Genomic DNA, 11,877 nt, shown 5'->3' on the forward strand with positions numbered 1-11,877 from the left:
GCCAATTAAGCTAGATTGAATTGAATTGTTGTAAAACAATGGTTATTCATACTGTTTGAAATAAACAGTTTGATGGTAACCTATTTCCGCTGCATTTGGACAGAACCTTTAGCAGACTGGGTTCAATCAAAGAGACAACGAGACATCATATTCATTACTGTTACTGCAGAAACAGTCAGAGTTCAGTTGTGGAAGCAGCAGCTTCACAAACACTATGAAAGTTCTCCTTTAACATCTGAGCTCCTGTTAGCAGTCTGATGGAGATGTGGAATCATTTCATTGTGTAACTTTTCTTCATTACAGATGAATGAAAATGTAGTTACAGTTATGGTTTGTTTTTTCATCCAGACACCAACACCTGTTTCAGCCTCACTGTCTGCAGCCCTCTCTACCAGTCATCACCATGGCAACGGAGTGAGTAACATTAACACAATAAATATTTAAAAAAAATTTAAATAAAATTTTTTATCAAAACTAACTATGCAGCAATAGACATTAATAATTATTTTGTTTTATTGTTTCACTGTAATTAAATCAGTTAATTATGTTTTTAACATGCTGAAGAAGACACACAGCTGTGATGTAAAAAGTTGAATACAGTTCTTTTTCTGTTAAAAATGAAACACTGATAATAAAACAAAGACAACAGAGAAACACGGGGAGGGAAAAGTCTCTTTCAGACCTGCACCTCTTTAATCAAGACGACAATTCTAATTCTGTAACATTTACAACATGTCTGAACTCAATGATTTCAGATTACAGTTTTTCTTCATTGCTTGAATACTATAATCAGACTTTTGAACTAAAATTCAAAACCATAACTCCATTTTTCAAAAAGCACACCTATTTCTCTAAACTGTACTCACAAATCCCTTTATTTCTCATTACCTACACCATGAGGTCATTGAGAAAACACTGACATTCAATATTGTTCACTCAATCAACACAGGATGAGCTCAATTAGCACCCAGGTGGAAACACCATCCATCATCAACCGCTTATCCTGCGTACAGGGCGCGGGGGCTGGAGCCAATCCCAGCTGGCATCGGATGAAAAGCTTGGTCCACCCTGGACAGGTCACCAGTCCATCGCAGAGCCACACATAGACAAACAACCAGTCACACTCACACTCACATCCACAAGGACAATTTTTAGAGCCACCAATTAACCTAGTCCGCATGTCTTTGGATGGTGGGAGGAAGCAGGAGCGCCTAGAGAGAACTCACGCAGACACGGGGAGAACATGCAAACTCCACATAGAAAGGCAGGGGCAACCGAGGTTTGAATCTCTGGCCTCTCCCAGACCAAAGAGAGGACGCTGGGGCAGAATAATTAGTTGTTTGGTGTGTTGGACTGTAGAGTATACTAAGGTAAATTTCCTCCAGCTGAACTCAGACAAAACAGAAATCCTGGTCATCGGGTCCCAGCAGATGGCAAATCAAATACTGCCATCTGCTGGTTCCCTAGTAAATCACATTAAGCCTGTGGCAAAGAACCTTGGTGTTTGGTTTGATAGTAATTGAAATTTCGAGCAGCACACCACAAAGCTTGTTCAATCATGTTTTTATCAACTTAGAAATATAGCTAAAATTCGATCTATGTTAACTTTTAAGGACACCGAGACCATTTTACACGCCTTCATCTCATCACGCCTGGATTATTGCAACAGCCTTTTCACCTGTTTAACCCAAAAATCTATTGATCGACTCCAGACTGTCCAGAACTCAGCTGCCAGGCTTTTAACCAGAACAAAGAAATATGACCACATTACTCCTATTTTAGCTTCATTACACTGGCTCCCAGTATGTTTTAGAATTGACTTTAAAATTCTATTGATCACTTTTAAAGCTCTTCATGGCCTCTCGCCTTGTTATTTCTGACCTTTTAGTCCCATACGCACCAGCACGTACCTTGAGATCCTCGGGCAGAGGTCTGTTGTCTGTTCCAGAGTCTCGACTGAAAACTAAAGGGGACAGAGCGTTTGCTGTCAGGGCCCCGAGGCTCTGGAACAGCCTGCCCGAGGAAATCAGGTCGGCTGAGTCAGTGAACTCTTTTAAGTCCCTTCTTAAAACATACTTTTATAGGAGAGCTTTTCCCGATCTTATTTGACTTTATTTTATCCCTTTTATTTTATTTATTTGTTTTTTTTAATTGTATTTCACTAATTTTATATTAATTTTTCATGCTCTTATCTTGTTTTTGTATTATTCTTTACACTTGTTAAAGCACTTTGTAACTTGTTTTTGAAAAGTGCTCTACAAATAAGGATTATTATTATTATTATAAGGTAAAACGTACAATGTTTACATTTGTTATTCCTTTTGTTGTGTTCATCATGTGAAAATGTTTCTGAGAGAACCACAAGCAACATTACTTATAAGCAGTTTTTGTAGTATTGTGTTGAATTTATCTCACCAGTGTGTCAGACTGTGTTTTAGTTTGTGTGTTTTTGAGGACTGATGTGTCACATCTGAGGGCAAAGTTTGGTTTTTCAGTAAGATTGAGTGGAGAGCTTTATTTTTAAATTGTTGATTTGAGGTATAAAAAGGTATAATTTAAAGAAATGTGTTTAAGCAATGGATAAAAACGGTAACATAAAGACTGCAGCAGGTGAAAGATGCAGAGAGATCATTAAAGCATTCTGACATCTCTGACAAATCCACAACTTCTCGCCCAACTCCCCAAAACTTACTATTTTGGGGTGTAGCGGGGTCGGTGCGTGTGTTCACTCGCACAGACTTCACTCGGTTAAAAACTTGAAATGACATTACAAGTCGCGGTCGATATTTTACAAGCACAGACCAGGTAACATTAAAGCAGCATTCAACACAGGGTGCAGATGTTGGTTTGAGTTGTTTGATAGGCTACTTCATTAACAAGCAAGCGGTACACCTGCTGCCGTGATAACGGATCGCGGGTGGAAAAATATGGAACAAAGATGACAGCATAGTCTGTCAAAGCCTCCCTCCACTGCTTGTCTGGGTGGGTGATTTGCAGGCTGATCAACATCCCGCCCTTCCTGTGACCCAGGGTTTGACTGGATGTGTATTCAGAGCCAGTGAGCAAGGGACTTTCAAACTAATAATAATAAAATAAGAACTGCGTTAATGTGCGATAAAATAATTGTCGGCATTAATTAATTAATGCGATAATAATGCATTAACGTGCCCAGTCCTAGTTATAAGTAACGTTGCCTGTGGTTCTCCCAGAATCAGAAACATTTTCACATGATGAACACAAAAGGAATAATTGCACACATGTTTTATTCCTCAGTGTGCTGTACAGTACAACACGCCAAACAACTAATTATTCTGCCCCAGCGTCCTGTCTTTGGTCTGAGACAGGCCAGAGATTCTTGTTCTCCACCTCCTCCACCTCCTCCTCCACCCTACGCCTCCTCCGCCTTCCCCACCTCCTCATCTTCCTCCTGTCCTGTCTCCTCCGCCAACTCCTACTGTTCTTCTTCCTTCACCTCTTCCTTCTCTCCATACTGCTCTTACTCCTCCTCTTCTTCCTCCTCCTCTCTGGATCCATTGTTCCAAATCTGAATTAACTGACTTCGGCCTTTTTGTCTGTCTATTGAAGCTTCTGATTGGTGTGTTATCAATTTTGACTGTTTGTGTCTGCACTTGGGCAGCTGTGAGATAATTCAGCTCAACATGTGCTGATTGAGTGAAAAATAGTGAATTTCAGTGTTTTCTCAATGATCACATGGTGCAGGCTGTGAGAAATGAAGGGATTTTTATACAGAGTTTAGGGAAATGGGTGTGCATTTTGAAAAATAGAGTTATGGTTTTGAAATTTAAATTCAAAAGCCTGATTATGTTATGCAATTGAGAAAAACTAACAATTTTCCTAAACTCTTAACACATCAACACACTGACAACACACAACTGGCAAAACAATTAACTTAATGCTCAAAATCACACATTGTAAACTAAACTCCAACAGTAATTTTCAAAATACACTTACACACTAACACAATACACTATATCTACCAAAACACTGCAAACATGTCCCAAAATCAAATAAGTCTTCCAAAACACTAACATACATTCTCTTCCAACGGGAACATTTAGTCTATCATAGCACAATGTCACAGCACATAACACTAATTTTATAACATTATTTTATATGTATGGTCTACCCTGATACAGTAAACAGTAAGGCAAGGCAAGTTTATTTGTATAGCACATTTCAACAACAAGGTAATTCAAAGTGCTTTACATTAAACATAAAAGCAACATAGGGAAATTTAAAGAATACACATTAAAGAAATAATAAAAGTTCTATATAATACAGTATATTGTATTGATAATAGATTATGGTTTGCAGTGCAGTTTCTTTAGAATACATGGAAAATGATTTACACTTTGCAGCAGGAGGAGCCCTACAATATCCTACGTGTTGGTTACTCAAAAAGTCTGGACAATGGATGCCACTGTGTCCCGTCTGAGGTTTGGCTGTACTGTTAACCAGCCTCTCTGTATGATAGCCCATGGTTTATGACATGGTCTATGATAGGAGCTCTTATTTTATCAGTCCCCTAAGCTCTGGCCCTTCTTTGAGCACCACCACATATTCTGACTCCTCTGCCTCTACCTTATATTGTTCCTTTTCCACACAAGATCAGCCCAAAGAGGTCCTCTTTTACTGTATATCTTATGGTCATATGAGTGTGTTCCTACATGTGAATTTGATTGATCCATTAAGCAACTGTTTCTCAGTAGCAATGGGATAAAAGAAAGGGGATATATTTGTGTTTCAAGACACAATATGAAAAGCTGTTCACTTTGTTATCTTTTCTGACGTGCAGTGTGAAAGCATTTGTAAATTTGGCAGTAAAAATCCATTGTTTTGGTCTGGGTTGAGCTTGTGTGTAAAGAAGTTCAAGCCTTTTAAATTTGTATTGACTGTTTAACATTTTGTGTGACAAAATGTGTTAATTGTATAGCCTACACAGACAGATGTTGTGCTGTGTTAACAGTTTAGGGAAATTGTTTAAAGTGTTGAAAGGATTATCACAGTGATCATAAAAAACTGTAATGAAACAGTTCATTGCAGACATCTTTTAAGCTGTTGAGGACATTCTTATATCAGAAAAGAAGATGAACTTGTACAGTCACTAGAATAATCAAATCATTTACACAGAGACTCCCAGTGTCAGGTTTCAGTCTTGTTACTCAACAGCAGACCGGAGATAAGGTAAAAGAGTTAAGGTTATTTATTTGTAACAATAATATTGTGAAGCAGAGGTGGTTGCAGGTCAGTGGAGCTGGGGGTTGATTTGGATCCTCGGTCTAAATTAGGGTTGCTTGTTCAATACAGGAAAATAAGGGACACCTGCCGCAGTGGGGGCCACACCACTTGGGGGCCCTTCAACGACAGGCCCGATGGTGTGCCAGTATCATAACTTAAAACATGTTTTCAGGAAAGTATTAAGATTGATACCAATGGATGTTGTGATAAGCTATCTGCTATTGAAATCAGTGTGAACAGATGCACTCAGTCTCTCTATCAACAGACTAGTGGTCATAATGTCAGAGCCGAATACAAAGCTAACGATATTCCATGAACATCAGCGGACCAGAAGTAGCAGGCCTTGTGTGCAGTATTGGAGCATTAGGCCTACTTCCTTTTATAAATGTTTTCTAGTCAGAAGTACAGGACTCGTCCAGCACTAAAACTATGAACTGCTCAAAGTTGAGAATAATCAAGAGCTCACTCATGAGCTCCTCAGAGAACCGGCTCTTGCTGTCACTTTGTTGGTAATTCTGGAAAAGATCCTTTCCACATGTGTCTGACAGTATACTCAAACCTTAAAAAACAAATCATACCATAATGTAGGCAATGAAACAATATTTCTCAACAAAGGCGGCATATGAAGTCCGTGATCAATCAGAAAATGTGAAAATGCCACCGTGCACCACACAGAACACTGGCTGACAAATTGTGACATTTGGTTTGATACTCATCAAGTGGACTATTTGATTTCTCCCACTGTCGTTGTCATTGGTACTTTTGCATCTGCTTTTGTTTCAGAGGAGATGCGGGGCCCTTATCTGACTCAGATTGGCCACGAACCTGACGGTATTAATAAAAACCCACATTGGCAGCGAGCATTACCCAATCAGGGGTAGAAAAGGAGAAGTATTCACAGAATGCGGGTGGGAGGATTTGCATGCGATGCTGCATTAAAGACAACTTGAAAATACGGGACAAATTGCGTCCCATATTGATTCAAAACAGGACACGCTATTCAATTCAAATTAGCTTTATTGACATGAATGTATAGCAACAATATTGCCAAAGCTATTTAGTTCTCAATACCATTTCGTATTTTAAGGGAAGGCTGGCAACCCTAGTCCAAATGATGCGGACAGACAGGAATACAAGTCTGGTGGTGGCAAGCAGAGTGAGTAGGTTATTTCTGAGGTCTGGTACGAGAGGTCTGGAAGTTAGTTCCTGAAGCCCAGACATGAGCAAACAGACTTGTCTGCTCTGTACTACTTGAAAATAGACTCGCCAGGTATTCTCCACAGAGCAGAGAGACATGCTGCTGGGACATGCTGTGGCCAACAACTCAAGGGTCTGACCTTGCCAGGAGACTGTAGAATGCAGCTATGTACAGTGACAGGAAGACAAAGGCACAATAGCACGGCACACTAGGATCCGTTTCTTAGCTAGCGAGCCTTTGTGTTTAATGACCAATTTGACAGTGACCCAGATGACTGCAGTAGAGACAGCTATTACTGTCGATGCAGTACTTCTGTTACTTGGTGTCGACTTGGTTCCGGCCCAGCTGCAACAGTTGGCTCCCTGTGGTGTCCTCTTGCCTTCCTGCTCCCTGAGAACAGACAGGGCTAAGTGACTGACAGGTTCTTACCGGGGTTATGTTATGTCACCTCTTACATTCACAGCACTGGTTATCTATACAAATTGTAAGGGAAATTACTGTTCGTCTGACTTTGGTGTGTTCCCGTGCTTTTAAGTTGGAATGTGGAAACAAATTGGACACTTCTCCGAAGATGTGTTTGATTCAAGTAACCTCTGGGACCTGCTTTCTCTCTAACAGCCAGCAGGGGGCGACTCCACTGGCTGCAGAAAGAAGTGTGATTGTATATGTCAATGAGAAAATGAGGTTACTTCTCAGCTGATTTATTACCTCAGTAAACACTTTCCTAATGGGTAGTGATGGCACAGTTGATAGGACACATGCCTTTGGTGTGAGAGACCCGGGTTCAATCCCCCACTGCGACCCTTCCACCAGCGTGTCCTTGAGCAAGGCACTTAACCCCTAGTTGCTCCAGAGGCGTGAGACCTCTGACATGTATAGCAGTTGTAAGTTGCTTTTAGTAAAAGCGTCAGCTAAATGAATAAATGTTTGTCAGGATTGATGAGTCCATCCAAAGCAACAGGCAAGACAAAACTTGCAGTGGAAAGTGGCAACATCCAAAACGCAGAACAGGTAGTGCAGCAAATGGCGATAACACATCATATTACAATGACCTGACCAAGACTGAGGGAAACAAGCAAGCATATATACACACACAGGGTTAACGAGCTGGGAGGGGATACACAGGCGAGGGACATGAGACTAACGAGACACAGGTAGGCAGAGAGATTAAACAGAACCAAGAGCAGACAAAACCAAAACATGCAAACGCAAACACATAACTAGGAGAAAAGACATTACTAAGATACAAGTGAGCCAAACAGAAGCTGCAAATGAAAAATGAATTAAACAAGGCTAAACAGAGAACAGAACCGAAAAAAGAAAACATGGACCAACTGTTACCCAGACCGGGGTAGGGAACAGAGACAGGAAACAGGAGAAGACTCAACAAGGAACAGAACAGAAATAAGGAAAATACCAAAATACCACTAAACACCAACTGACAGATACTAACCAGATAAATAATAACCCAGACTAAATAACAGATACCGAACTGATCAATAAGTAAACTCACAGCAAACTAAACTCAACAGATGACAGAACTAAAAAGTAGTTGCAAAACCCATACCTCAGAATCAAGAACCAAACCCCAGAAACAGAGAAACCAAAATCAAAACACAGAGGAGGCACGGCCAAAATAATATAACACAGACAACCTCAGGACAGGATTGTAAATGCTCCGTACTTGTATATATAGCAGTAGCCTTTCTAGTCTTTTTGACCACTCAAAGTGCTTTTACACTACATCTGCATTCACCAGGGGTTCAGTATCTTGTCCAAGGACACTTCGACACGCAACCAGGGGGAGCCAGGGATTGAACCGCCAACCTTCCGATTAACGGCCAACCCGCTCTATCTCCTGAGCCACAGCCGCCCCTAATCACCCCTAATTGTGACAGCAATGTAATGAGTTTCTGGTCTCAGTCGCTAGTTTCAAGTCTTCTTCAACACAGCATGATGGACATTTAGTAAATTATGGTCCCATTTAGAGGAACAGAGACCAGGAAGCAGGGGAGGCTTTAGGGCGGGGCTACAAGCTGATTGACAAGTCGCTACCATGGCAACCTGTCAATCAGGATAGATTTTACAGCTGTACCTAATAAATTGGCCATTCAGGGCATATCTGCTAACAACTACATTAGTGTGTTATAAAGCATTCATTGCATGTTGGGCTGCGGTGTATGAGGTGTACAGGAGGGAAAAGTGTTGAGACTCACATCCATGACCTGGCTGTAGTCTCTTAAACAAAGAGGCTAGGCCCAAAAAGCCTGGCCATGCGGCTTGTCTCTAACAAAGGGGTCAGAACAGAATGCAAAGTTAATAAATGGTAAAATCTATTAAAAATAAATAAGTATAAATGATTTCTTTTTCTACAGAAACACAAACACATCAACCAAATACAAGAACATAATTTCCCGAAGTGTTCTGATCCAACCAGGACCTCCTGCTGTCTACCAGCTGAGACCAAAGAAAGAGAACATTGGATCTCTAAGAAGAATGACTCTCGGTGAAAGAAATGTGAACAAGATAAACAAAACCATCTTGCTTGTGGGTAAAACAGGAGCAGGAAAATCTACTCTGATCAACACTCTGGTCAACTACGCCATGGGAGTGAAGTGGGAGGACAAGGTCTGGTTTAAGATCGTAGAGGACGAGAAAGACGAGGAGAGAATCCAAACACAGAGCCGGACATCAGATGTGATGGTGTACCAGATCTTTGGTTTTGAAGGTGAAACTCTGCCCTACTCTCTGACCATCATCGATACTCCTGGATACGGAGACATCAGAGGGACTGAACATGATGACATCATCAGTCAAAGATTATTAGACTGGTTCGACTCAGAGGACGGAGTTCATGAGATGAATGCAGTGGGTCTGGTGGTGAAAGCGAGTGAGAATCATCTGAATGACCGACTGAGGTACATCTTTGATTCAGTGGTGTCTCTGTTTGGAAAAGACATGGAGAAGAACATTGTTGCTCTCATCACACACTCAGATGGTCTGATACCTGAAAATGTTCTGAAAGCTCTTGATGCTGCAAAAGTGAAGTGTGCCAGAAATGAAAAGAATCAGCCTGTTTACTTCCTGTTTGATAACTGCCAGGACACAGAGAGAACACAGGGATACAAGACTGTTTTAGAGACTGCATGGGAAACATCAATGAGAGGAATGAATGAATTTACATACTTTCTAGAAAAATCTGGGCCTCAAAATGTGATAAAAACTGTTGAAGTTTTGAAGGTACGCACCAGACTGACAGCCTGCATCCAAAACCTGAAAGAGAGAGTTGAGTTCACTGAACAAAAACAGAAAGAAATCCAACCGATTCAGGAAGCTCTGAAGAAACATGAAGAAGAGATGAAGAGAAATGAAGAATTCACTGTAGAAGTTGATGAGGTCTACAAAGAAAAAGAAAGGATCAGAGGTGGGAGGTGGGGGTTGGTGTTTTTTAAAGGAGCTGTCTGCTGTACAGTCTGTGAGGAGAACTGTCACTATCCTGGATGCACACTGGCCTGGTATCCTAAACACTGTGAGGTCATGAAAGATGGCCGCTGCACTTCATGTACCAGGAAGTGTCCTGTATCAGATCATGTGAAAGAAAAGTGGATCTATGTGACCAAGACAAGGAAAGTTCAGAAGACCCTGAAAGATGTGAAAGAGAAGTATGAAAGAGGTAAAGCAGGATGTGAGGTGTCATCAAGCCTTTTGGAGATTTTAAAAAAGCAAATGGAAAAACTTCAGAAAGATAAAGATCAGCGGCTGGAAGAATCCTTCGAGCTTGTTGTCAGACTGAATCAGATCGCCCTGAATGCTGATTCACTGTCCACTCATGTCCACTTGGACTTCCTGATTGAGAAGATGAAGGAGAAAGGAGACGCAGAGAAGGTCCAGAAACTGGAGGAGATGAAGAGTCGAGAGGATGAAGGAACCAGAGCAGGACTGCGGTACAGATTCGGTAAACTATCAGTGATGTAGCAGGTGAAGACTGTGGTGTATTACATATGTGCATTTGACCATTACAGTTTAAAATAACACTCTAGCAGCTGGATAGAGGCTCAATGAACTCTTAAGGGGGGAGTAGTGATTGATGGTGTGTAAAGAGTGAACCCTCCTATGGAATTTGACCTCTGACCCAGTGTTAGGGAAAGTAGTGATTAGTGTTTATGAAGGTACTGAACCCTTCTATGGTGTCTAACAGATGTTTACACTTATCCTACAGCACTGTGCCCTGATATGGATTAGAGCTTTAGATTGCAGACTCAGACCCTTATATGTTATTTAGCAGATACCTAAACATATCCTATATAAGCTGTGTTTGATGTACAGAGACACAGAGTGGTCATCGGGCTGGGTCACTCTCCAAACTGCTGCAGAGCTTGTAATTGATGCTGAATTCCTTGATGTAATAAACTTTTATGATCAAGAACAGTGTCAAGCGGATTTCTTCTCAACACATCATCGCAGCATTATTGTTCGGACACCACAACACCATCAGTGTGAGCAGCAGCTGTGTAGAAACAAGCTCTACACTGTTGATCCAGATGTTTAAACATCACAAAAGCTTTTTCATTGTAGTTCTATGAAGTGTGATGATGATGTCATAAGTTCATGAGGAAATTCAAATGTAATCACCTTTTAAATGTCAGATGTGTACCTCCTGGAAACAGCGCCCTCTGTGGTGTGGAATGACTGCTGCTCTTCTTGTAGTTTGGACAAAAGACAAGTGTGTTGGATTATAATCACTGACTCCACCTTAAACCTGCAGAGTTGACCTCGAACACAGCTAACAGCTCTGGTTTAAAGGAGTGAGGACGCCCCCTGGTGTCTCATGCTGAGTACAACAGCTCCCTCCCTCCCCCACATCACAAACTAAACCCAGTCAGATCCTGTTTTACAAAATAAATATCTTCTTCAGTTTCTTTATGTGAGTTTAACGTGTGAAGGTTCCTCTAATGCTCCTCTCAGCCAGTCCAAGGCTGCTGATTCCTGCTGACTCTGATGTTGACAGTAAACTCCTCACTGACATGTAGAATAGAAATCTCCATAGAAAGCAGTTTCTCATGTTGTCAGTGTGCACAGAGGACGTTCCAGAAGAGAAGTCAGACAGAAAGCTGCTGCTGTGTTTGTGAAGAGTCCTGAAAGCTGATGTCCTCTGATGGATTTCTACGCTGCTTTCTTCCTGTGTCTTCGTGCTCTGAATGACTAGTTCAGATATTTCATGTGGAAACATGTTGATCCTTTATGTTGAGCTTTAGTTACATGAAAGCATCCTGAGTGCTGCAGCTTCCTGTGAGCTTCATGAAATCAGTTTGCTCAGAGTGTCTTCACTGGATCAGCAGCAGCTTTTGGACTCTGCTGAAGCTTCTGCTGAACTTTCTTCTGTTTCTCTTTGGGAGTTTGTGACGAGCAGCAGGTCTGAC

General features: G+C 41.2%; 1 protein-coding gene across 1 annotated transcript; it reads left to right on the plus strand.

The window, feature by feature from the left end:
* Positions 1–351: 351 nt before the first annotated feature.
* On the plus strand, positions 352–10,797 carry LOC119914857. Its single transcript, XM_038734400.1, has 2 exons — positions 352–414; positions 8,833–10,797. Exons 1-2 carry the CDS (start codon positions 404–406, stop codon positions 10,430–10,432), a joined length of 1,611 nt encoding a protein of 536 aa, XP_038590328.1. The 5' UTR covers positions 352–403; the 3' UTR covers positions 10,433–10,797.
* The last annotated feature ends 1,080 nt before the right edge of the window (positions 10,798–11,877 follow it).

The sequence above is a fragment of the Micropterus salmoides genome, unplaced genomic scaffold (genome assembly GCF_014851395.1).
Source record: "Micropterus salmoides isolate LMB-PRFRI ecotype aquatic unplaced genomic scaffold, ASM1485139v1 Ms_hic_scaffold_20, whole genome shotgun sequence".
Taxonomy (NCBI): Eukaryota; Metazoa; Chordata; class Actinopteri; order Centrarchiformes; family Centrarchidae; genus Micropterus; species Micropterus salmoides.